This window comes from Podarcis muralis, chromosome 3 (assembly GCF_964188315.1).
Source record: "Podarcis muralis chromosome 3, rPodMur119.hap1.1, whole genome shotgun sequence".
Taxonomy (NCBI): Eukaryota; Metazoa; Chordata; class Lepidosauria; order Squamata; family Lacertidae; genus Podarcis; species Podarcis muralis.
Window position 1 is genome coordinate 87,752,577 of NC_135657.1, and position 27,697 is coordinate 87,780,273.

The window sequence follows — 27,697 nt, forward strand, 5'->3', positions numbered from 1 at the left end:
TATGGCACATTTTCTGTCTTCATTGCTATTCCTGTGTAGCTTCCATCAGACTTGCAATCTCTGTGTTATTGGAAGTCTTAGGAGCACCGCATCCAGCTCCAGTGCAAGGCTCTGCATTCAGCTGCCTTCAGAAATGCAGCTCCATTTCTAGTATGACTCGTAATAGTTATGAAAGATTCATTTAATGTTGCCTTCCAGATTAATGAAAGAGTTGGAGTGAGCTTTGTAATCTAAAATTGCAGACTTCAGGTTTAGAAGATTGCAGTTTCATTACATGCCAAATAGAGCACATATGATAAATGTTTGCAATTATAAAAATGAAATATTTCAACTCCATAACTACACACACACACTCTCTTTTTCTCTTTCTCTGTTTGCATACAGTTGTCTTTCTTTGTTATTCCCACTATAAATAGATTGACAGTTCAAATAGTGTATTTAACCAGTTCTTTTTAAATAAGACCTTGTTATCCTACCAGCATGCAGGGAACTCTCTCAGTTTCACCCATTTTTGCTGCTTTCTGGGAGTTACTAAAAGCAGGAAGGGCAGGATAAAATTGCTGACACAATGCATTGATATTGGCCTGTATTCTCTTGTTGGGTCACAAATTGTAAAAGCCTAATTATATATTTCTAAAAACTAAAAAAACCTAAACCAGTACACTCAGAGATACCAAAGCTTATAAAAGTAAAAATAAATAAATCATAAAATGCATTTCTCACTATATAATAGTTACACTGATCTGTTGTCATACTATACTGACAGAGTCACTGGGAGTGCAAGAGACACGTGGACTGGGCTGAGACTTGGTAGCTGACCCTTGCAGGAATCCACCTCAGAGCCAAATGGGTCACCTTGAGAGAAGGGCAATAGTAGAGGGCATAACCTGTTGGGGGTCCTTCTTCTCCCTGGCACTGAGGGGGGGGGGCACTTTTTCTGGCAGATGAGACAAAGAAAGAAAAACAAGGTGGGGGTGGGAGAGATATCGTCCTTTCGGTGGGAGGTTGTGGGTGGGAGTTGGGCCAAATTAAGAGCTTTAGAAGCCCTAAGCACTTAAAAGATTTTGAGGCCCCCAAATATGTAATTCAAAATATAAAGAATAATAAACCATTAAAAAAATATTTTTCAAGATGAAATAAAAACCCACAGTAAGATGGAAAATAATGTTTATTTTTGTATACTTCCACTTTATTTATATTTGAAAAATAATATCCTACTTTTTCTAATTGCTAAGTCTTTGATCAGATCCTCAAAACTAACCTTATGCAACATGTGGTAAATCTAGCAATGGCACTGGAGTGGGGGAGAAAGGCAGTTTAAAGCAAGGTTTGAGTACAGCAAGAAGGGAGTTTGGAAAGGCTCTGCTATGTTAGGTTTTGGGGCGTTAGCTTTTGTGTTGTACCTGTCTCTGATATTTCTCCTTGTTAAGACTGACTTGTTTGTTTTTTTAAAAACAACCCCTCAACCTTCTCTGGAAGCTGGAGGCAATCTAGTTTTCCAGTGGAAGGCTGGTCCACTGACTTCTTTCAATTCTTCCTCAAGGAGATCAGAGGTCACATATTCAGTGACCTGAATTCTAAATGGCTTGGTCCCTAAATAAGTTCCCAACAGAGACAAGGTTCCATAACTATTATAGGTGGCACACTTTCTGTCTTCTTATTTGGTGTTACTAGATCTCATTATCGCAGAGCCTCACATAAAACATCCAGAAATACCAAGTTTCTCAATGACACCTCTACGTCTGTGGACTGAGAGAAGCCTGTTGTCAGCTGTACTTCTTGATTTCTGTGGTACTTCATTTTGTTCCCTCACAGCATTGGATATCTCCATGCCAGCTCTTCATCAGATTCCCCATTTCATAGGACAGAAGATTTGTTTACTGCAGCTATAGGCAGGAATGGGAACTAATGTGAAGGCATTTCTCTTTGATAAGCAAAATGTGCAGGCCAGCTCTTAGTTTGATATTAGAATTAAACCTCTCCTAATTATGAAGAACAAATAACATGGGATAAAACCCATGGGGAATGATAGCTCAAAGGAAGAATTCTGTGTGCAGAAACATCACATATAAGCTAAAAAGCCCTTTGGGATGCCTTTCTAGTAGCATGCCTTGGGGCTCAATACATCAGAGAATATTCCCCTGTCTTTTTGTGATTACGGCAAAATGAAACCACTTTGATATACACTTTTCTCCTTTTTTATAACTGTGTAGGTAGTGCTATTACAAATCTATAGCAAACTGTCACTGTAAGCCACAGTGCTGTGTAAACAAATGACTGTGGTGCCTTTTTCCCCCCTTAATGCAACATAGGTGTCGCTTTTGAAACCAGACTGGTCTTTCTGCCACTGGAGCTTTCTCTCTCTTTGCTTTCTTTGTCATTACTTAGAGGTTGCAAAGAGGAATTTCCCCCCCTCCTCCTCTTTGGAAGGCTTAATTAATCTGGTGTGCTGTTTTCCTACCTGAAAGCCACCAAATGCATTAGAGTCTTTACAGTACAGCAGCAGACATAAGAGAGTGGTGCTAATGCACATTTTTTTAAAATGACTGCTGTAGAATTACTACACATTTTCTCTGGTGGGCATCTTATGTAATTCTGTTATCAGATTCAGAAGAAACATTGGTTCAGTTCTTCTGCTTACTGGTTCAGAAGAAGCACACAGAGTGCTCTGGAATTAGTGCACTGAGATTTTATTTGGAAGGCTGTGCCTCATGCGACTTCACTGTGTAATATTTTCCAAATTAATGCAGTTTTTAAGGCTTGAAGGCAGAAACTCCCATTTTGAAGACATTTGCGGCTCTGTGATGAAGACGATTATTTGAAGACACAAATGGTCAAAGATCATTAGGTTCATTGCTACTAAAATATCCTGTTAGTTCTTTCACAGTATAGATTAGGCTTTCTCCTAGGTCCAAGTGACAGCTTCGTAAAGGAGTGTTCTAAAGGAGAAGGGGAGGCATAGGATCATACCTACTGACACTACGTCCACTACCAGCCTTTGCACATAGAAGTTCCTATTTGCACTGAGGCATATGTGCATACTCTAAATGTGTATAAGCTCCTTGGTATGATCTGTACTCTCCATTTTTGTACACTCCATTTTTGTATAATGTGATATGCAATAACTTTTATTGGTTCATAGTGCACTGCATATATTTGAATAATGTATCCATGTAAAATATTTAGGGTTTTTTCCCCCAAGAACGAAAGAAAACACTCTTCTTATAAAAAACAGATTCATTTAAGCCTATATATATATATATATATATGTATGTACGTATCTCCAATTATTTTGAAATCAAAAGTGACCCAAGTTATACAGATGACAGGATGTTCTTCTGCCTACTCTTTTCCAGGACTATAATGATGAAATCCGTCAAGAGCAATTGAGAGAATTATCATATCTAAATGGTTCGGAAGAGTCAGCTCGTGGACGAGCCATGCGGGGAAGAGGGATCCGGGTTCCTCCTGCAGCCCCTTCAAGGTCAGTTGCGTTTGCTCTTCTTTACAGCCACGTTACCAGGTAAACAGTAGCTGCGACTCTAGGCACAGATGGTGTTATTTAAATCGACCACAATTTGGATAAGCTGCAGAATCTCAGACTTGGGGACCAAATTGACCTCCATGGGCCACTTATCTTTAAGAGCTTCTGCCTGTCTGGAACGTGTTCTGGAACACATATTGCCTCTTGCTTCCTTCAAGGAGGGTGGAGGTTTTAGCATGGCTTTTGCATGGCTGGAATGTAGCCTCCCCTGCAAAGGTAAGATTCATGTCCATTCTTTTGCCCACTTTTACATCTGGCACCACACATCACTAGTATATGTCGCTGGAAGGTTGCTCACAAGGAGATGCAAGGTTCCCTACTCCTCAGTCAGAAAGCTTGACAGGGGGGGGAAATGGGAGTTTTCTTTCTATGTTTTCTTTCAAACAAACCTCACTGAACTTCTAACTGCGGTTGAAATACAAGGGAATTTAAAATAGGTTTGAGAGTGAACTAATGACTGCTGTGACTAAATTCCAGACCAATATGCAAGTTAGTTATGGCTTAAGTCCCAGGGTTTTAAGTGACAGATTGGGGGTCCATATGTAAACAGAACTGAGCACCCCTGGCTAAATCCATACAACTTAAAGCCTTCCTGTTTGGTAGGGGCTTGCTTTTCACAGAGACTTTAAAGAACTGCTTTGTTAAATTAGGTCCTTAAATAAGTTACGAATGTCGTACTCAGAATCAGAAGCAATTCAAGGAACCTTTCCTAGGCCCAGTTACAATTTCACAAAATACTTTTATGTCATGTTACATTAATTTAGGAGTCATTCCATTTGCCATAGAAGGACTTAACTGACTGCTGGTGCATTTTAATAGTAGACGTTCAGGGCTAACAAATGGATCTCTTGAGTTTATAAAGCGGCAGTGTGCGGTAGACTGACTCATTACCTTTATTTTACATTTTGCAAGCCCCCATAAGTGTTTGTCCGTCTGTCGTTATTTCTATTACCTCGAAGTAATTTTAAGCTCTTGGTCGAGTGCTTTAAAAGATTGAATGGGAAGAATCCTGGTTGCATGTTTTTTTAAGTTTTAGGTTCAGTTTGCCTTTTCAACCATCATGAGATAGCCCCTTTGTAGACATCTACCTTTATAAGCAATTGTGGCTGCACCTGCCAGTCCTGCTCCCATGGCACATGCTTTGGATATCACATCTGCGCAGAAGCCTATATGCATAAATTTCAATACATGTAGGCATAAACTGTACAGTCTCTACTTTCAGTTTTGCAGGGTTTAGATGGTTCAGTTTATACTACATGTGAAAATCCTTAGATGTGTAGATCTGGGGTCCAATGTATGGGCAGTGGGAATGCCCAGGAGGTGAGGCTAGCAGGTATGATCACAATCCTTCCCTACATGTACATAACTACATAGACCTATTAAGTTCAGCCCTTCATTATTGCAAGAATAGGAAGCACAATCCTCTCAATAAAGCCAGGAACTTTCATTTGAAATTTTGTTATGTTACTTAACCCATCTTATTACTTCTATGGTTGTTAATAATCGTCTACTGTTGTTCTAACTAAATGCAATTCATTTCTCTTTGTTCTAGAGATTACCTAATTCTCCTGTCTCTCTGATATCACCCTGCCTCCCAGTGATCTATTTATATAGAGAAAAATAATATTCTCTGTCAGTTTTCATTAATGCTGGAATGAGCAAATCAGGTTGTTTGAATCTAGTCTCCTTAAATTGTATTCTTCAGTCCCACTGTGGTTTGAAATCAAGTTCCTACAAAACAAACCCTTCCTTGGCTAGTTCGACCACCTCCCTTTATCTCTGTATTTATAAAGGCATTAGATTTTGCTATATTATTATTATTATTATTATTATTATTATTATTATTATTATTATTATTATTAACCTATTGAATCCTGCTTGTAGTATAATTCCAATTTACGATTGTTAATTAATATAGGTGGAATATTCATCACTTAATGAAGGGACTAGGCATATGAAAAAGATACTGTATATATGTTTCTACAAATAAGAATACTTATTACACTTGTCAGTATTCTACATGCTGTTTCTGCAAAGTCACAAAATTGGAAGCACAAGGTACCCTCCTGAGAAAAACCCCACCCCACCCTCCCACTATATATAAGGGTCTGGTGACTTCTCTTTCAGTGTATCTGAAGACGTGTGCATGTACACGAAAGCTTATACCAAGAACAAACTTAGTTGGTCTCTAAGGTGCTACTGGACAATTTTTTAATTTTTTAAAATATATTTTGACTGCGTCAGACCAACACGGCTACCTACCTGAATCTGAAATGAACTGGTCATTCTACAATTACTTTTCTATGATGCATTCTTCCCTTACTTTCTTCTCACAAAACACCGCAATTTATTTATTTTAGAAAATATCTTCTCTATTTTCTGGCCCCCAAAATGACTTTCGGGAGTCTTCTAAATTGAAAACAAAGAAAACAAAATAAAAGCAAGTGTAACTTGCCAATTAAATGGTTAAAACAACAGCATGAGTTGGGCATAAAGCAACTGGGTCAGATTAAAAATACATTGCTCCAGCAGGAGGTTAACACAGATCAAAAACGAAATGGAAATAAAAGACTGCTGAAAAAGTCAAGAGAAAGGGAGCTGACTGAACCTCTTTGGGGAGGGCATTAGACAATCTGGATTCTGCTTTTGATCTACTTGATCCTGTAAAGGGATACAACTGGCATACAAACCACAGCTGAGCAAAGACAATAATATAGAGATTATGTAGGTTATTCTTTGAGGAAATAGTTGATGAAAGGTCTTGTCCAACAGCTAATATCTGTCACCTACCAATGTTCCTTCCAAACATCACCTCCTTTGTTCATTCCCCATCTATCTAAACATAGCCCAGCTGAACTGCCTTTATTCCATGAAACCTTTCAGTTGGCACTATCGTTCTACCTAGGGCGAACAAATACCAAGTATGCGAGCAGCGCTGAAAATTTAATGATGATACGAGTGCTTTGAGGGGGGGGTTGTCAAATTCATTTTCTGTAATCTGTTGCATCGTATATAAATTGATTAACGCTTACCCTAAAAATGTGTGATAGATTTCGTTTCAGGTGTGCTCAGCCTATGGCTCTCTGGGTGGAGTTGTTAAACTCCAACTCTAATCACCTCTTGCTAGCATGATGGAAGCCATAGTCTAGCAACATATGGAGGGCCACAGGTTCCCCATGCTTGTTTTATAGCTTTGCATTAAGGGCTTGTCTTCACATTAATGAGATTTCTCTATTCCTTCTCAGGGGTCGTGGGAGTGCAATTCCTCCTCCACCACCACCTGGACGAGGAGCTCAAGTACCAAGAGGAACGCCTGCGACGCGTGGAGTACTCCCAGTCCCCCCTGTAGCCAGGGGGGTCCCAACCCCTCGAGCAAGAGGAGTTCCAGCAGTACCAGGTTACAGGCCACCCCCTCCGCCAGCACATGAACCCTATGAAGAATATGTAAGTACCTGTTTTCTTGATAACAACAAATGAACGAAATGAAATACATTTTTTTGAAATGTTGGCTATATTTAATGTCTTCACAATCACTGATTCGCAAGTTAATTGCACATCAGATACACAAACAAGCATGTGAAGTGTATAATTTGTACCATGGAGATGGATTTGGTGGTATGATTTCAGTACTAGTTTTTGCACAGTATGATCTTGACAATCATTGTGGCGCTGGGCCATCCCTAAGTGTATCCTTTCATTTTAAACAGGTATATTCTGTTGTGAACTGTTTTGTCCTATGCCAATGCCACTTCCCGGTGTACAGACACCACGTGAGGTTTGTCTGTTCTGATCCCCTTGGAGTGATTCTTGGTATTATAGACCGCATTCTGCGTTAAGCAAATTAACTATGGTGAATTGATATATGAAAGAATAGGATTTATCAGTGGCTGCTGTTAATTGTTCACCCAGTTAAACTATTCCATTTGTCTTTATTTTTCTGTGCTACCTTGTAAAATTTCAGCATAGATAACCCATGATGGGGAAAGCATACCCTTAAAAAAATAAGATAAAATGTGGTGTCGTCTTAAATAATTTCTGCCAAAACCAGAATTAGAGAGGATGAGTTCTTTGCTATTGCTCGTCTAACATTATAAATACTCAGTTTTCTCAGCACCCTCTCAAATAGATCAATCTTTCAAAGTTTTCCCCCCAAGAATTCACATTTTTGTTTTATGTTGTTGCAGTGTTTAAAAAGAGTCAAGGAAATAGTTACGAAGCTTTTAAGTAAGCTCTGAACATCTTCAAGACTGAGAGGCAGCATATAAATTTTTGAAGGAAGGAAAAATGTGTCCAGTGGTACCTCGGGATACAAACTTAATTCGTTCCAGAGGTCCATTCTTAACCTGAGGCCCGCTTTCGCTAATGGGGCCTCCTGTGCCGCCAAAGCACAATTTCTGTTCTCATCCTGGGGCAAAGTTCACAACCCAAGGTACTACTTCCGGGTTAGCGGAATTTGTAACCCAAGGTGTTTGTAACCCGAAGCATTTGTAACCCGAGGTACCACTAGATGAGGCTTGCAGCCTTTTGAAAAGCAAATCATTGAGATTTTTTTCACCTTGGGCTTGATATAGTAGCCTAATATGAGGGACAGTGGATTCTAATGGACAATAGGTAGTTCTGAGTATCTGGAATATGATGAATTGGATCCATCTAACATAGTGGAGCTCTTGAACCAGTTTTGCCTAGTCAGGCAGGCTTTTCATGAAGTTCCTTGGTAGAAGCAGTTTGTTTTCTTGTTTTAAACCGAAGGTACCAATGTGTTTTAAAGCCTGCCAACATAATAGCTGCTTATCCCTTATATTTTTATACAATCCAACCATAGCGAAACACTTTAAAGTTCAATTGATTTCCATTGGAGTTATAATTAAGCACATGCTTAGCTTTCCAACAGAAATCAATAGGACTTCATGTGCTTAACTTAGGCTGGATGGTGCCCTTATTTTTGTAGAGCTCAGGATGCCCTGTTGATTTTAATGGGCCTTGCTCCCCAGTAATAAACTCATCAACAGTGTACTAATGCTGGGAGCAGGGCTGTAGCCAGGGGGTGGTGAGGAAGGCCCCCGCCAGGGGCACAGGCGAGGGAGGGGCGCAAAATCGGCTTTAAAATATGTCCATAAAAATTAAATATTGGATTTTCTTTGAAAGAATTAATTACAAGGTGAAGTGCTTGAAGAATTGAATGTGTGGGGGTTGGGGTTGGAGGAGAGGCGGAAAGAAGAGCTAATTTGTCCGTGGGTAGCGGGCACAATTTGGACAGTTCTGCCAGGGGCGCAAGATCACCTAGCCAAGGCTCTGGCTGGTAGGTTATCATGTGGAGAATGTAATTCCTCATTGCCTCTGTAAATTTAGATTTAACTTTGCACCCCAGTGAGTAATGCTAAACCAGCAGAAAAGACTTTGCTGAATGTCACCAAATATCCTGGGTGTTGGGATAGTGAAACCTTTTAATAATCTAACAAGGCATTTTTCATTCTCATACCAGTCCAGGAGCCAAAATACATATTTCAGTAATCAAAATACAACATTGGTGTTTGGAATTGGTTGTCCGAAATTGTATTCCTATTTAGAATGAGCTATCCTAATGTCAATATGCTGCTGAGAAAGTACGAATTTTGGCAATGCAATCCTATATGTGTTAACTCTGAATTAGTTATCAATGTGCTCAGTGGGGTATTTCTGCTATATAAATGTGCTTAAGAATGCAGTCATGAGTGAGGGTGTTTTCTGCCCTCTTAACTGCTACAGAATTAAATGTCTGCTTAAGTATCAAAGATGTATTAACACATGTTTTGTCTATTATAAGCTGCATGGTTGGTAGTCAGCTTCATGGGTCACAATATGTGCCTTAAGCATATTGGCAGCTTCTTAAAATGAAATCCCCTCTAACTGAACAATTCATGAGGCCTGACTTATATCACTTGGGTTGTGGTTTTGAGAGCATATTTGTTGCCACAGCGCTTGATAGTTTCTCAGATACAGATGTTGTTGCTGCTTTGTGGGTAGAAGAGCCATGATCCAAATGGTGACATAAGCTGTACATTTACAGGAAAACTCCAGCATGCTCATATTTCCCCCAGGTAATTTTCATTAAGAAATTCTACTGGAGATCTCAAGGTGCTAAAAGGGCTGTGTAATCTCGCCCCCATATTTTAATTGAATTTTAGCAACAAAAAAGCAGGTTCCAGAAAAAAATAAAAATAAGGTTGTTGTTGTTTTTTAAAAAATCACAATTGCCAAGAAAGAAGTATAGGATATAGCTATGCAATCTATTAAGTCCATAATAAAAACAACCAAGAGGAAAAGGCTGTGTGGTCTGTAATTACAAAGCATTCCATGGTCTAAATAAAAATAATTTCCAAATTTTTATTCAAATAAGAAGATAGAAAATAACCTTGGTGGGGGCCATTTGGATCATCAGTGCTGCTGCCAGTGTGGGCTCTTGACTGCCTCATTTATTGTTACTGGGGCGTTCCAACATCTGATGAAACAGATGACTATATGGGCTGGGAAATGCCAATAAGTCGCAGTTATAACTAATGAGAAAGGTGAATAATGTATTTGGTGAATTGAAAATACCAATGCATGTATTTGGTAAATTGAAATAACATTGTACACGGATATTAGACGAAAAGTATTCAGAGTGAGGATAGCGGTGAGCCGTATCTTAATTGCATCTTTTTAAACCCACATTTTAATCAAGAGTGACTTGAGCACATGACCATGAACCACAGAGAACCACATTTAATTTAAGAGACCTTATTTATTAATGTATGCTGTTAAGGTATGGGGGAACATAAATGAGCTCTTTGATGAGTTTCTTGTTCTATATTGCAGCAACACATCTGTTGGGTGGGTGGGTGGGAATACATTCCTTGGTTTACTCGGCAGGATGGTTGATTTCCACTTTTCCTCACACTGAGGCAATTAGCATTGATGGAATACCCACCCATTGACTACATACTTCCTAAAATCACAGAGAAGTCCCCAAACCTCCCTGAGACAAAAATGAGCACTGTATTTTTGTGAAACATGTAAAAGGCATCTAGTTTAGAGTCTAAATTGCTGCATGATATATCTGAAGGGCACCGTAATTTTATGTGAATTTGTGCTTATAATATAAACAGTTTAACGTGTCAGCAGCATATATGTCACTTTATGTCTGTGAAAGGCTGTAGGAGCTATTTTCACTGGGAAAAAAGAACCATTGACTGTGGTTTGAGCCCCTGAAAATCAGGACTGGGGAACCTGTGAGCCTCTACTCCCATCAGTCCCAAGCAGCATGCCCAGGAGTTTCAGGTACGATGGAAGTTGTCGACCTGCAGTATCCAAAGAGCCACATGTTCCCAATCCCTGCAGTAAATTGACAAATCAAATGTCCAATGCACTGGAACATTCTCGTTAACACTAATGATGGCTATTCTCATTTAAGATCTCATAATGATTTGTAATAGAACCAAAGTAAATAAGGGGCTGCCTGTTACTAGAAAAGGTCCCATCAGAATGGCAAAACGTTTAAAATGTGCATATTGGGGAATGGGGGGTGGAGGCTTTGGCTGTATTCAGAAAACACTTTAATCCATTTGCCCAGTGTTTCCTTGCCTGATCATTTCCATGTTTTATGTGATCCTTCACATGGCATAAATGCCACTTCTGGAAAACTACTAGCGGAAAAGCTACTTGTCTAGCATTTCTGTGTTATTTGCTTCGGGGGTGGGGGGGGGATCCATTTGTAGCCCTGTTAACCCAGAAAAGGACAAGAGTTTTGCGTTGTAATGTCACACGATGAAATCTGGGGCATTATTCTGTTATACCATTCTTTCCTGGATTTTCAAATTCAGCACAACATGACAGTATATCCATCAGAAAGCCACAGATCTAGAATGCAACAGGTAATAATGCAGTGTAAAAGAAATGTTAGAATACAGGATTATAATCAGGAAAACTAACCCAATAATCCTCACGTCCAAATGTACCCTCTGTCACTGATCCAGTAGAAGATAGTCTTAGCTCCTTGCTTGCTCCCAACAAGATTTGAATGAGTTATTCAAGCTCCTCCAGATGGCCTGTTTATTGAGAATTCATCCTGATATGCTTCAACGAAGTTTACCTGGTGGTTGGACTATGTCCAGTTTTACTGGGCATTTGTTCTGATTTGTTTATGGGATGCTGATATAAACACAGAATATTCTTCCTGCATTCATCCTGACTGCCATGCAGTATGTTTACATATCTTCCTATTGTCAAGGGAGTAGCTAAAATGACTCCTCAGGTTCGTTCCACGTGGGGAATTCAATAAAAAAACAAAACCAAGGATTCCAGCAAGACAATATCCTTTATTAACTAGTAACTGCAGTAAACTAGTGAAGATCAAACCTATCCATTCTTAAGGAAATCAGCACTGAGTGTTCACTGGAAGGACAGATCCTGAAGCTGAGACTCTAATACTTTGGCCACCTCATGAGAAGAGAAGACTCCCTGGAAAAGACCCTGATGTTGGGAAAGATGGAGGGCACAAGGAGAAGGGGATGACAGAGGACGAGATGGTTGGATAGTGTTCTCGGAGTTACCAGCATGAGTTTGACCAAACTGCGGGAGGTAGTGGAAGACAGGAGTGCCTGGCGTGCTCTAGTCCATGGGGTCACGAAGAGTCAGACACGACTAAACAATAACAACAACAACATGTAAAAGAGTATAAAAGGCTATGTGAAACCTGTGATAGGTGCAGCACCCATCACTTATGGGAATGTCCTTTACCGCAGTAAAGTTAATAAAAAGGGTATAGCTTTTCCCACTACACACAACATCAGAAGCTTCCCCGCCCCCACTATAACCTGTGGGTTACCCACCCTTAGGTATACATGAATGTTCTGTGCTTCTTGATCCAGATGCACAAAGGCTGAAGCACACAACTGCCTCCTGGTGAAATAAAATCCTCCTGCATTCAAATGATATAATTGTAAATGGTCTTTCTCCCCTCCCCCTGTAAAACCTAAGGAGAGCCACAAATAGCTCTGAGTCTGTGTCCCATGACAACATCTAATGTACGAGTAGTGTGGCAGATCATAATTTTAGACAGCTCTTTTAGATATATATATATAAATATAGATATATAAGACAAAGCAAACTGGAATGCAAAATGAAGCAGACTGTTTTTAATGCCATGTAGTTTCTTCTCTGCGCTGTTTTTCAAGCTGCAATACAAATGATTGAAAATGAAAGCTAATGTCACATTCAACTATTTAAGCTCCGTTGGCCATTTACATTTTTCAATGGGTTTTAGGCAAGTTGGAACAACTGCACTTATCCAGTGGATTCATGGACAATGACAAGCATTACAAGAGGAGACATTTTGTCACATTTTAGTCTTTCTGCACAGAACCGTTGTGTTTATGAATATGTTACAGTGGCTTCACAGCAGTGGGGAATGCTTTTCTTTAACGTTGAAATTGGTCCTATAACATATACTACAAGTGGTGTGTTAAAGGGAGAAAAGGACACTTTATAAGATAAAAGTATCCAGTACTGTTTCTTATGGGTGATTTTGGCACCATTTTGGAGAAGCGAGAAAACAACTCATCTATTTGAAAAAGAAGGATCACCACTTATGGGTTGTAAACTTCCTACATTTGCCTCTGTTGTACACATTATCCTTGTTTCTCAACACTCCAGGAACCTTTTCTTGCACACTGGTTCTTTTTCAGTTCCCCCTTTGCTAGCAACTAAAATTGGTTTCTGTGTTGGTAAACAACAGATTACAAGGCAAACACCTGCTGAAACATTTCCCTCAAAGCTTAATTAGGGTACAGGGAAACTCACAAAGGTCACCCAGTACTGCTAATCACACAGAGTAGCAAATATTGCACCATCTTCACACTGGTGCATTTTCTTAGCTTGACTAAAACCTTGTCAGCATTTCTGCTTGCCCCACACTCCAGACAGAAAAACATTTCTGCCCTTAAGGCAGGTATTCAGGCCTCTTTTCATCGTGAGCTGGTGCCTCTTGACCAAAGTTTTCTTCCATTCCACAGCTTCTGAGGTGATCATCTTCACTGCACATGCAAATATGCCGAGAAAATTGAGCTCATTTGCACCCCAGATAGAGCATATTCCAGTTGTGAGTTTACCATGAATGACTGCAGCCAAGCTAACTCTATATGAGTCTCACAGAGCTTTCCTGTAAAATTTGCTAGTGATAACTGTGTGAGATCACTTCCTTTGTCTGCCTTGGCAGGAAGCTGTAACACTGCATATGGCCTTCCTTCCTAGGCATCTCTCTCTTTCTTTATCATGCTTCCACATGTGCATGCCTGAGCTCTGCAGCTCAGACACCATTTTGAACTTAGATTTTATACCTTTGTAACTTAGGTAAAGGTAAAGGGACCCCTGACCATTAGGTCCAGTCGTGGCTGACTCTGGGGTTGCGGCGCTCATCTCACTTTATTGGCCGAGGGAGTCGGCGTACAGCTTTTGGGTCATGTGGCCAGCATGACTAAGTCGCTTCTGGCAAGCGAGAGCAGCGCATGGAAGTGCCGTTTACCTTTCCGCTGGAGCGGTACCTATTTATATACTTGCACTTTGATGTGCTTTTGAACTGCTAGGTTGGCAGGAGCAGGGACCGAGCAACAGGAGCTCACAGGGATTCAAATCGCTGACCTTTTCATCGGCAAGTCCTAGGCTCTGTGGTTTAACCCACAGCGCCACCCGCATCCCATTGTAACTTAGATAGTAGTCATAAACCCGCCTACATTTTGCTACTGTAACTGCTGCTTCAAGACCTAGATTATGCATGTAAATACTACTTTTACTTCTTTACCAAACAATGTCTGTGTATTGTTATGTTTAAGGGGGAGAAAAGGGGTAATACCAGAGAAAATCCAGTTGTCCTTAATGCATCCTGGTTCATTGTTTCTAGAAGGTTAGATCAACCTTATTTTAGCTTCCAAGTTTAAAGCTAAAAAAATTCCTTCCAGTAGCACCTTAAAGACCAACTAAGTTAGTTCTTGGTATGAGCTTTCGTGTGCATGCACACTTCTTCAGATACCCACGAAAGCTCATACCAAGAACTAACTTAGTTGGTCTTTAAGGTGCTACTGGAAGGAATTTTTTTTGTTTTGACTATGGCAGACCAACACGGCTACCCATCTGTAAGTTTAAAGCTGCAAAGGATGGTACTCTGCTGAGCTCACCCATATGAGCAAGGAAGGATAATAAGTAAACAATAGAACCTTTCCTAGTGCCTAAATGCATTCCTACACAGATAATGAGGGAGGAAATAGGCAAGTAGTCGGTTGTGCCCAAGGCACTATGAAATATGAGTAGGTGAGTGAAGGCACTTGGGATGTGTGAGCTGGGGCTGAGATGATTCGAGATGCAGATAAAATAGTGGCAAAAGTGCATTCACTTGAGAAAGAAATTAGTGGACAATACAACTGCGGAAATGGTGGCACTTACAGTACTTGGAAAGCCCATGTCTAAGGCAGAGGTACAATTTTCATCAATACTGTACTATTTTGTGATCAAATCTCTTTTTGGGAGGTGTTTGTGAGATTGAAATGGATAAATCCATCCTCGGTTTCTTCATATGAATGGCTTCCTATATAGAATAGTGCCTATGCAATTTCTGGCTGCGGCAGCAACTGCAAAACTAAGGTAAGATCAGAGGTGGGGCCAGGGGTAAGCGATCTGTGTCAGGAGTGACACCTCACAAAACAGGAATGTGAAAGTTCATAGAGTGGGGGGGGGGGGCTCATATGCCATCCAGTGCTATCCCTTGGTTAGGACATCTCTAGCTGAGATATAAATTCAGTGAGAAAGAACACCTGATAGGTGTCATTTACTGGCAACTATTTGCATAAGCATGGTGAATATTAAAAATGAGCTTTCTGCACAAGTCTACTTCCAAGCGGGTCATCAGAACTTGACCTATGACCAGCCTTGCACAAGACTTTGGATGCTGTTGAGCTTCCCCATGTGGTGGATTATTATAGGTTGACTCTCCTTTCCACTGGGTTTTGGAAGTTAGTGCTAGCTCTCTAAGCTAAGAGTTAGATGCTTAATCATTCCATGATTGAACATATTCTATTGATTTAAGTGGGAGGAAGATCCAATATAATTAGATATTTCTAGGTGAGCATATTTAATTGCGTTGAAAAGTACTGAAAGCAAGTGTATATACCTAACAATTTATTTGTCAAACATAATATGCCTATCTCTGTAGTTTGAAAATGTATTTTTATTCATAATTCTTTCGATATTGCACTGATTGCCACTATGCACAGTGAATAAAGTGTTGAAAAACACACATAGAACAAAGACGATGGGAACAACCTGACATTACAGACAGTGGAACTTGCCAGACTGAATAGCATATTGATTTAAAGTGATGGATTGTTTTTTATGCCTAAGGCACTTAGATAAAAGGCTAAATGATGTTTCACTAATATTTGCTGTGTCTTGAAAACTCAGATTGCAATTTTTTACTCTAATGACAATAAACAGTAGATTGATTATATATTATTATGAAGACTATATTAGGGGTTTTAGCAGAATATTATGAATAATAATATAACATAGAGAATGAAAGAGGGAGGTAGAATTTGTGCTCTGCTCCTCTCAATGCCTTTTAAAACAACCACTACAACAAAAGCACCACTCTTTCCTTTGGCAAATTTCTTTAAAATAATTGTGCCAAATTGACAGCAGTTTTTTTAGGAATCACAAAAGGGAGTTTGCACTTGAAAATTAAAAGATGGTTTTCTATTTAGTGGAGTTGACAGCCTCAAGCATTCTGAAAGAATAATGACTTAATCCACAGGAGGGTGTTGTGTGCAAGGTCAATTGAAATGTCATACCATGTATGTGCTTGCATAGATGCCATCAACTGTGGTGAGGATTTTGCTGGGCATTGGCATCGTGGCTTGGCCTTTATTTATTTCGAAGAAGGTGCAAAAAGGAAATCATGGCCACACCAATCCAGTTATGGGGACTTACGTGCCTAAAAGTAGGCTTCCGTGTGCATATGCGTAACTTCACAGACAAATATTTTGTTGTTGTGTTGTTGTTGTTTATATTTATTAGTTACTTTAAAGAAAAAGAAGCTCGAAGTGACTTACAAAATGGAACATTGGAAATAAGTATTACAAACAAAATTCAAACAACTTTAAATACACCAGATACATATATTCAACACCCCCAACCTTGCTAATAAAATAAGCAGAAAATTAGATCCAAAGACCTGGTTGAATAAGAATGTTTTTGCCTGGCACATGAAAACAGATTGTGATGGTACTAGGCATTCCTTCCTGGGGAGAGCATTCCATAAATGGCGAGCCACCACTGAGAAGCCCCTTCTTGTTTCACCATCCTCTACACCTCCCTCGGATGAAGAATGCAGGGCATGGGTTGCTTCATGTGGGGAGGGGTCTTGAGATGCATAAGGTTATATATATCAAAACCAGCACTTTGAATTGTGCTCAGAAACTACTAAGTAACCCGTCCTGCAGTACCAGAATCAATGTTACATGTTCAGACTGTCCTGCCCTGGTAAGCAGCCTGGCTGCTGAAATCTGTACCAGAATATATCCAGCTGCTGAGGCTGCACATATGTATTCTTTTAAAAGAAACTGGAATCCCAGTAGTCAACTGTTTGGAAGGGGTAGATTAATTCCCCCCTCCTTTCCCCTTCCAGCAGTATTTCTGCTCACTACAATTCTAATTTCCTTCTAGAGCTAAGTGTGTGCGCACCTAGCTGTTGCACAGTCTTGGTGATGATGTATCCCAGGGATAGGGAATCTCAGGCCCTGGGGGTCAAATCCAGCCCTCTAGACCTCTTTTGCTGACCCCCATAATTCTCTCTAGGGACGCGGGTGGCGCTGTGGGTAAAAGCCTCAGTGCCTAGGGCTTGCCGATCGAAAGGTCGGCGGTTCGAATCCCCGCGGCGGGGTGCGCTCCCGTTGCTCGGTCCCAGCGCCTGCCAACCTAGCAGTTCGAAAGCACCCCTGGGTGCAAGTAGATAAATAGGGACCGCTTACCAGCGGGAAGGTAAACGGCGTTCCGTGTGCAGCTCTGGCTCGCCAGAGCAGCGATGTCACGCTGGCCACGTGACCCGGAAGTGTCTCCGGACAGCGCTGGCCCCTGGCCTCTTGAGTGAGATGGGCGCACAACCCTAGAGTCTGGCAAGACTGGCCCGTACGGGCAGGGGTACCTTTACCTTTATAATTCTCTCTAGACCACATCCCTTCCCTTGCTACACCCCTCACCAGCCCTGCATCCATTTTACCGGATGTTCTTGAACTCTGATAAATGCTCCTTAGTTGCCTAGATGGGAGGATAGAGTTGTGTTGAATGTGAAGAAACCCGCCTTCTGCTTTGCCCAATTTTGTCTTTGGCCTTACCCATCACTAGCATGCGGTTCCCAGAAAACTGCTCATAAGGGAATGCGACCTGCAAGCTGAAAAATGTTCCCCATTCCTAGCTTGCCCCATGAAAGACAGCAGCAAGAACCAAACAAGAAACCATTCCTTTTTAGTTTCTTCCTCCGCTGCTTTGGCGTCACTTTCTCCTACTTCTATACTGAAGACTGGAACAGAAGTATTTCTACTACTAGTAGTAATATTCTTTGAAAATCCAAGCAGGAGAGCTATATCGATTGCATACACTGATGCTACATCGATTGCACAGGAAGTCTTCGGATTTAGGAAGGAGAAAGTGTGAGATAGCAGCATTGGAGGAGAATGCCTCATCAGAGGGAATTAAAGGAGGCCCAAAGGGGCTTCACAGTCCACATTAAGCCAAGATATGGATAGGCCCATAGTCTCCTCCTTAGTATGATCCTAGTGATACAGTTCAGCATCACCAGGGGTGCCAACTTGAATAAAATATTGAGGGGGCCTGGGTAAGCCCTACCTCCCATAATTGGTCACATGACAGGGTGCACCCACACTATTTGAATGGTAATACCTATCAACTTGGAGGGGGGGTGTCCTCAAATATTTTATGGGGGACGATGAAGGGAGTTGGCTCCAATATGTACCACTTTGTACTTTTAGATCATGCAGTACAGGTTCCAAACAGCAACAGAAGAGCAACATTTCTGAGGCAGGAGACTATAGTGATGCCCATAGTTTCCACATTTGAAGCTGTTTAGCACGTAATGCACCACAAAGCGTACGTTTTTATCGTTTTGGTGTTTTTGTTAGGTCAGGCTCTTGCTCTGATACTGAGTCTCTAAGGATTTTTTGTAAAAGAGAAACAATGTAATTTTGCGAAGAGGGCGCCTCTCTTGACTGAAATATTCAATGATACGTTCCAACTTTAAAGGGTTGCTATTCATTGCCAGATGGAGTTGAAAAGAAGCGCTGACGCAGCCTAAAGTGCAATGTTGCTATGTTTGATGCTAATACAACCGCAGCCTAATAAATATTCATATAGATATATAGTAATCTAAGTGAAGGGTAACAGCCAGGGGAATATTTGGCCTTCGCTTGGCCCTTAAATATTCATATTGCCTATCCCTTTTAGCAGAGATGCTTTTTATAAATCCTAAAATACTGCACAATAGCAAGAGCCCCTCCCCCAACCCAAGGCTTCTTTTCTGCAGCCCAACTAAGTTCTTCATTAAAGCTAACTATTAAAAAGCCATTAATTGCATAAGCTTCCTAAGCACACTTCCTATCTCAATAAGGAAGTGCCCAGGAAGACTCCCTGAGTGAGTGCTTGAGGGCCCTGCTCCTTCCTGCCACTTACCATCTGGCCTGGGGCGGGGCCTGGGGCCTCATAAGGACTGCGTGCGGCTTGCGGCCTGCTGCCCAGGAAGACTCCCTGAGTGAGTGCTTGAGGGCCCTGCTCCTTCCTGCCACTTACCATCTGGCCCAGGGCGGGGCCTGACAGGCCTCATAAGGACTGCGTGCAGCTTGCGGCCTGCTGCCCAGGAAGACTCCCTGAGTGAGTGCTTGAGGGCCCTGCTCTTGCCACTTACCATCTGGCCTGGGGCGGGGCCTGGGGCCTCATAAGGACTGCGTGCGGCTTGCGGCCTGCTGCCCAGGAAGACTCCCTGAGTGAGTGCTTGAGGGCCCTGCTCCTTCCTGCCACTTACCATCTGGCCTGGGGCGGGGCCTGGGGCCTCATAAGGACTGCGTGCGGCTTGCGGCCTGCTGCCCAGGAAGACTCCCTGAGTGAGTGCTTGAGGGCCCTGCTCCTTCCTGCCACTTACCATCTGGCCTGGGGCGGGGCCTGGGGCCTCATAAGGACTGCGTGCGGCTTGCGGCCTGCTGCCCAGGAAGACTCCCTGAGTGAGTGCTTGAGGGCCCTGCTCCTTCCTGCCACTTACCATCTGGCCCAGGGCGGGGCCTGACAGGCCTCATAAGGACTGCGTGCGGCTTGCGGCCTGCTGCCCAGGAAGACTCCCTGAGTGAGTGCTTGAGGGCCCGGCTCCTTCCTGCCACTTACCATCTGGCCCAGGGCGGGGCCTGACAGGCCTCATAAGGACTGCGTGCTGCTTGCGGCCTGCTGCCCAGGAAGACTCCCTGAGTGAGTGCTTGAGGGCCCGGCTCCTTCCTGCCACTTACCATCTGGCCTGGGGCGGGGCCTGGGGCCTCATAAGGACTGCGTGCGGCTTGCGGCCTGCTGCCCAGGAAGACTCCCTGAGTGAGTGCTTGAGGGCCCTGCTCCTTCCTGCCACTTACCATCTGGCCCAGGGCGGGGCCTGACAGGCCTCATAAGGACTGCGTGCTGCTTGCGGCCTGCTGCCCAGGAAGACTCCCTGAGTGAGTGCTTGAGGGCCCGGCTCCTTCCTGCCACTTACCATCTGGCCTGGGGCGGGGCCTGGGGCCTCATAAGGACTGCGTGCGGCTTGCGGCCTGCTGCCCAGGAAGACTCCCTGAGTGAGTGCTTGAGGGCCCTGCTCCTTCCTGCCACTTACCATCTGGCCCAGGGCGGGGCCTGACAGGCCTCATAAGGACTGCGTGCTGCTTGCGGCCTGCTGCCCAGGAAGACTCCCTGAGTGAGTGCTTGAGGGCCCGGCTCCTTCCTGCCACTTACCATCTGGCCTGGGGCGGGGCCTGGGGCCTCATAAGGACTGCGTGCGGCTTGCGGCCTGCTGCCCAGGAAGACTCCCTGAGTGAGTGCTTGAGGGCCCTGCTCCTTCCTGCCACTTACCATCTGGCCCAGGGCGGGGCCTGACAGGCCTCATAAGGACTGCGTGCAGCTTGCGGCCTGCTGCCCAGGAAGACTCCCTGAGTGAGTGCTTGAGGGCCCTGCTCTTGCCACTTACCATCTGGCCTGGGGCGGGGCCTGGGGCCTCATAAGGACTGCGTGCGGCTTGCGGCCTGCTGCCCAGGAAGACTCCCTGAGTGAGTGCTTGAGGGCCCTGCTCCTTCCTGCCACTTACCATCTGGCCTGGGGCGGGGCCTGGGGCCTCATAAGGACTGCGTGCGGCTTGCGGCCTGCTGCCCAGGAAGACTCCCTGAGTGAGTGCTTGCGGGCCCTGCTCCTTCCTGCCACTTACCATCTGGCCTGGGGCGGGGCCTGGGGCCTCATAAGGACTGCGTGCGGCTTGCGGCCTGCTGCCCAGGAAGACTCCCTGAGTGAGTGCTTGAGGGCCCTGCTCCTTCCTGCCACTTACCATCTGGCCCAGGGCGGGGCCTGACAGGCCTCATAAGGACTGCGTGCGGCTTGCGGCCTGCTGCCCAGGAAGACTCCCTGAGTGAGTGCTTGAGGGCCCGGCTCCTTCCTGCCACTTACCATCTGGCCCAGGGCGGGGCCTGACAGGCCTCATAAGGACTGCGTGCTGCTTGCGGCCTGCTGCCCAGGAAGACTCCCTGAGTGAGTGCTTGAGGGCCCGGCTCCTTCCTGCCACTTACCATCTGGCCTGGGGCGGGGCCTGGGGCCTCATAAGGACTGCGTGCGGCTTGCGGCCTGCTGCCCAGGAAGACTCCCTGAGTGAGTGCTTGAGGGCCCTGCTCCTTCCTGCCACTTACCATCTGGCCCAGGGCGGGGCCTGACAGGCCTCATAAGGACTGCGTGCTGCTTGCGGCCTGCTGCCCAGGAAGACTCCCTGAGTGAGTGCTTGAGGGCCCGGCTCCTTCCTGCCACTTACCATCTGGCCTGGGGCGGGGCCTGGGGCCTCATAAGGACTGCGTGCGGCTTGCGGCCTGCTGCCCAGGAAGACTCCCTGAGTGAGTGCTTGAGGGCCCTGCTCCTTCCTGCCACTTACCATCTGGCCCAGGGCGGGGCCTGACAGGCCTCACCAGGACAGTTGTTACTGCCGGAGAGGCACAGAGTGTTTTTAAAATGTGTTTTTTTTTGTTTGTTTTTTAATTCTTTGCATTTTTTGTATGTGTGGGGTGGGGGTGGGATGGATGTTGGTTGGGCTTGGGGAATTATTTTTTTATTATTATTTTGATGTTTTTGTAATTTTTACATTTTTCGCTTGTATTGTTTTATTGGTTTTGGTTGTTTGTTTAAGGTGTTATTTTGTTTTTGTTTTTAGGGGGAGGGTTCAGGGCTGCCGGGGAGTGGGCCCCAGCCCATAAAATGGCTGGGGCATGTTCCACAGGGCGGGATGCACTGGGACAACCGATCTCAGTGATCACGGGTAGGAGGAGGAGTTACGCTAAGACCAGACCCTATCATTACAGAGGAGGCAGGTTTAGTCGTTGTCTGAGGACTATCCCTGCCTCCGGGTCTGGTCCTGACCGGATGGATACTAGAATCAGCAAGGGATACCCACATGACCTGAAGGTGCTGCTGTGCAATGCCAGGTCAATGATTCATAAGACCACTGCCATCCATGACTTGATCATGGATGGAGGATTTGACCTGGCTTGTATAACAGAGACCTGGTTGGATGAAGCAGATGGGCCTGTCCTTGCCGCTGCTTGTCCACCAGGTTTCTCTTATGCACAGCAACCCAGGTCATGTGGGCGGGGAGGGGGGGTTGCAGTGATTTTTAGGAAGTCATTAGTTTGCACCAGGCGTCCTGTTGGGAAGACCCAGTTTTCTGAGTGCATGTTCTGGAAGCTGGGCAATAGGGGCAGTACAGGATTCCTTTTGGTGTACCGACCTCCCCGCTGCACCAAGGATTCCCTGCCCGAGCTGCTTCAGGTCGTGGCGGATGTTCTCCTGGAGACACCTAGCTTGGTCGTCCTAGGGGATTTTAACATCCATGCCGACACGACCTTACAAGGGGCCGCTCGGGACTTCGTGGAAAGCATGGCCTCCATGGGGCTGTCCCTGAATAAGTCTGGCCCAACCCATAGCCGTGGACATGCCTTGGACCTGGTGTTTACCTCTATGGATGTTGGTGATCTGACACTAAGTAAAAGCGAAACGAAAGAAGTGCCATGGTCAGATCACTTCCTGGTGCAACTGGACTTCTCTGCGACCCATCCCCTCTGCAGGGAGGTGGGACCAATTCGGATGGTCCGCCCCCGCCACTTAATGGATCCAAATGGTTTCCAGAGAGTGGTAGGGGATGCTTTATCCCATGTTGATGGCCTTTCAGCTGATTGCCTGGTGGCCCGCTGGAATGTGGAGTTAACCAGGGCTATTGACTGTTTGGCTCCGAAGCGCCCTCTCCGATTGCATGGAGCCCGGACAGCCCCGTGGTTTTCCACGGATCTGAGGGCAATGAAACAATCGTTGAGACGGCTAGAGCGCCGGTGGCGGAGAACTCATTCCGAATCTGACCGGACACAGGTTAGAGCTCAACGTCGAGCCTACCAAGTGGCGATAGCGACGGCGAAGAAGAATTTCTTCACCGCCTCTATTGCATCTGCAGAAAACAGCAGCAGGAGACTTTTTCAGGTGGTTCACAATTTAGCGGAACCACCTGCAACATCGGGGCCCAGTACGGGCCACATGTTCTCCTGCAATGATTTTGCAAAGTTTTTTGCAGATAAAATCGCTCAGATTCGGGAAGAAGTAGACTCCACCGTGGGAGCAGGGCCGGGGCGGGAGAGTGCTAGAGTTCTGTCTAGTCAAGTTGAGTGGGATCAATTCCAATCTGTTATCTCCGAGGATGTGGACAGGCTGCTTGGACGAGTGAAACCAACCACCTGTCTCCTGGATCCTTGCCCATCCTGGCTTATAAAAGCTAGCCGGGAAGGACTGGGCGATGGGCTTCGTGGGGTGGTGAATGCTTCCCTCCGTGAGGGAGCCTTCCCAGACCCGCTGAAAGAGGCGGTTATTAAACCGCTTCTTAAAAAACCATCTTTAGATGCGGCCACGATGGCCAACTATCGCCCAGTCTCAAATCTTCCATTCCTGGGCAAGGTGATTGAGCGAGCGGTTGCCGAACAACTCCAGGCACGCCTGGAAGAAGCGGACCATTTGGATCCCTTCCAGTCGGGATTCAGGCCTCATCATGGGACTGAAACTGCCTTGGTCGCACTGGTTGATGATCTCCGGCGGGCTAGGGACAAAGGTGAGAGCTGTTTCCTAGTTCTGCTGGATCTCTCAGCGGCGTTTGATACCATCGACCATAGCATCCTTCTGGACCGTCTTGAGGGGCTGGGAGCTGGGGGCACTGTTATACAGTGGTTCCGCTCCTTCCTCCTGGGCCGTGTTCAGAAAGTGGTGGTGGGGGATGAGTGTTCAGACCCCTGGGCTCTCACTTGTGGGGTGCCTCAGGGTTCTGTCCTCTCCCCCATGCTTTTCAACATTTACATGCAGCCGCTGGGAGAGATCATCAGGAGGTTTGGGCTGGGTGTTCATCAGTATGCGGATGATACCCAGCTCTACCTCTCTTTTAAATCAGAACCAGTGAAGGCGGTGAAGGTCCTGTGTGAGTGCCTGGAGGCGGTTGGAGGATGGATGGCGGCTAACAGATTGAGGTTGAATCCTGACAAGACAGAAGTACTGTTTTTGGGGGACAGGAGGCGGGCAGGTGTGGAAGATTCCCTGGTCCTGAATGGGGTAACTGTGCCCCTGAAGGACCAGGTGCGCAGCCTGGGAGTCATTTTGGACTCACAGCTGTCCATGGAGGCACAGGTCAAATCCGTGTCCAGGGCAGCTGTTTACCAGCTCCATCTGGTACGTAGGCTGAGACCCTATCTGCCTGCGGACTGTCTCGCCAGAGTGGTACATGCTCTGGTTATCTCCCGCTTGGACTACTGCAATGCACTCTACGTGGGGCTACCTTTGAAGGTGACTCGGAAACTACAACTAATCCAGAATGCGGCAGCTAGACTGGTGACTGGGAGCGGCCGCCGAGACCATATAACACCGGTCTTGAAAGACTTGCATTGGCTCCCAGTACGTTTCCGAGCACAATTCAAAGTGTTGGTGCTGACCTTTAAAGCCCTAAACGGCCTCGGTCCAGTATACCTGAAGGAGCGTCTCCACCCCCATCATTCTGCCCGGACGCTGAGGTCCAGCGCCGAGGGCCTTCTGGCGGTTCCCTCATTGCGAGAAGCAAAGCTACAGGGAACCAGGCAGAGGGCCTTCTCGGTAGTGGCGCCCACCCTGTGGAACGCCCTTCCAGCAGATGTCAAAGTGATAAATAACTACCTGACATTCAAGAGACATCTTAAGGCAGCCCTGTTCAGGGAAGTTTTTAACATGTGATATTTTATTGTATTTTTGGTTTTTATGGAAGCTGCCCAGAGTGGCTGGGGAGGCCCAGCCAGATGGGCGGGGTATAAATAATAAATTATTATTATTATTATTATTATAAGGACCCGCAAACTGCATACATTACATTCTCCTCCTTCCAAGCCCAAGCCAGCTGACACCAGCTGCCTGGCAGAGAAGTTTCTGGTTGAATTGCCATGTCTTGATATTGCATCACTGTAATTTTGTTTAAAAGTATTTTGATTTTTACTTGCAGGCTGCCTTGAAGGATTTTGTAACCTTAAAAGCATGATGATGAGGATACTGTTGTTTTATAATCAATCAATCAATCAATTAATTAAGATGGACCCAATTCAGAGGCTATCCAGTTAAAACACAATAGATAAACCCAGGAAGGTTTTGCCAGCTAAGGAGCTGAAGGAGGGGTCTTTACGGCTACTTTGCCTGTGAAAAGAGCAGTCTGCCTATAGGATTGTACTTACACTGCCAAAATCACCCCATGTGAAGCCCATGGGGTTGGGGCTGAAATGAGGTATGGGAGTTTGTCAGAGGTAGTCAAGAACCCATAAGATTCTTAGGCCTCTTGTTCTGCTGAAAAGCATCCAAAACTACATTTAGAGCTAGCTTAGTAATTTTCCTACAACTATGTTTGTGACCACAGAATAAAATCTGTTGCTGTCACTCCCTACTGCTGAAGTCAGTTGGAGGGATTTTTAAAAATGGAAGAAAAAATGTGGAAAATCTCCCCCTTCCATTTTTTTACCCTGGCAGGGCTTAAGCAATGTCAGCTGGTCCACCATTGGATCTTCCTGTCTGCAATATAGAATTGTTCTGTAAGGCACCATCTGCCTTATACATTTAAAACAGTATCATACTAGAGTCATGGACTCCCCCAGAAATCCTGGGAACTGTAGCTTCTTAGGACTCCTGAGCATTTTGAGGAGACCCCTATTACCCTCACAGAGTTACAGTTTTCAGAGTTTAAAGTGGTATTATACTACTTTTAATGTGCAGGACAGGTGGGACCTGAATCAGTTTCAATTGATCATGCTAATATAGCAAACTCATTCTCTTAAGCGTAGATCCTTATGTAGCCAAAAGGGCACAACCCATTCAACAAGAGGGAGACAAATTTTCAGCAAGCTCTGGGGAACCCCAAGGTTTACATAGGTATAAAATATTTATGGGGAAAGAACTACCTTAATGGGGACTGAGCATGCCCAGTGGGCATGGAATATTGATTGGCTGTTGTGGGGTGAGAGTTGAGAAAAACTAAAGAGGGAAGGGAAAACAGAAGGGTGTGACTGGCTGACTGGAACTCTTGACATATCCCAGTTGTCTAATAGATTGATTCCCTCTGTGCTCTTAACCCTAACATAACCTTCCAGAATTCTGTTAGCATGGAGCTTTGAGAAGGGTTGCCGTGTCCCATTTCACGGCACTTCCCAGTTCTCTGCCACCAGCATGAGAACTGATTTATGCCAAGAGCTTGTGAGATCTTGCCAGATATCTGCACCAATGCCTGCACCGCTTCTCTGCCAGCATTGGAGGCGGTGGAGCACCCATGGGTGTGCTTCTCTGGGGGGCTTCTGTCACCTGAGGCAGCTGCTTCACCCCATTTCACGGGTTCTGGCTTTGAGATCTGCATCCATAACATGTGCCAATTTCAGTTATATCTGTAAATGTAAACCAGGCGTCATTTCAACCAGAAATAGGCTGTGAACTAGCCGAACCATATTTGCCGTTCAGTGTGAATTGCCAAGGAATGATTTGTTTTTATTTGAAAAAAAAAAAAATTCCTTTTTCTCTCCTGCAAGGAGGACTTTCTGGGCCAAAAGCATAACTCTGTAATTTAAAGCAGCCAAGTTGGTCTTGTGGAAAGAGAAACCTAGAGATGATAACCTTCTGCTGGACCAACCAGTCATCTGTAATATAGCAAGAAAGCTTTTCAAGCTAAACATTATTCGCCAGGTGTACAGTGAAAAGAATAAATTAAAAAATAGGTGCTGTTAATATCCTAGGCTGATTGGGAGGAAATGGTGTCAGCAATCCAGCAACAGGGATCTTTTGTTCATAGAGTGCTAGAGGCTGTGTGTGTGTGTGTGTGTGTGTGTGTGTGTGTGTGGAAGAGAGAGAAATTCAGTGGTCTTCCTATGCACTTGTAGAACTGCCGATGTGAGGGGTGATATCTCAATGCTTTTCATGAGTAACTGGTAGGAGTGAGTGAGCACCCACTTGTTCAGCTCAAATATCCACTGGGATGCTCATCTGAACTGTTCAATATGATTTGTTTGACTTGGGAAGGGCCTCAGCTCAGTGGTAGAGCCAGTTGTGTAGCATGGGGAGGGGGCCATGGGGGCCACTGCCCCAGACACAGCATTCTGAGGGGGTGCAATCAGGTGCCCCCATTCAGGCATTGGCTTCTATGGCCATCCCTTTCTGCCTTGGCAAAGATGGCAGATTAACTCAGGCCCATGGTGAGTGGGCTTGGACGGAAGGATGCAGGCAAGGGGTGACCTCAGCATGGCCTGGCCCAGAGTTCCTCTCTGCAGATGCTGGGGAAATTTTCCTGCCAAGAGTTGC

General features: G+C 44.8%; 1 protein-coding gene across 8 annotated transcripts in view; it reads left to right on the forward strand.

The window, feature by feature from the left end:
• The window catches only part of KHDRBS2 (KH RNA binding domain containing, signal transduction associated 2), a 347,577-nt gene that overhangs the window by 210,494 nt on the left and 109,386 nt on the right, over nt 1-27,697 (forward strand). For all 8 annotated transcript variants that reach the window (XR_003705800.2, XR_013392343.1, XR_013392344.1 and 5 more), the window contains exons 5-6: nt 3,357-3,484; nt 6,790-6,988. Coding sequence is in view for 1 of the 8 variants with exons in the window: in XM_077926281.1 (XP_077782407.1) it covers nt 3,357-3,484; nt 6,790-6,988 (327 nt within the window). In the remaining 7 variants the exon portion in view is untranslated. The remainder of the gene's footprint in view (nt 1-3,356; nt 3,485-6,789; nt 6,989-27,697) is intronic.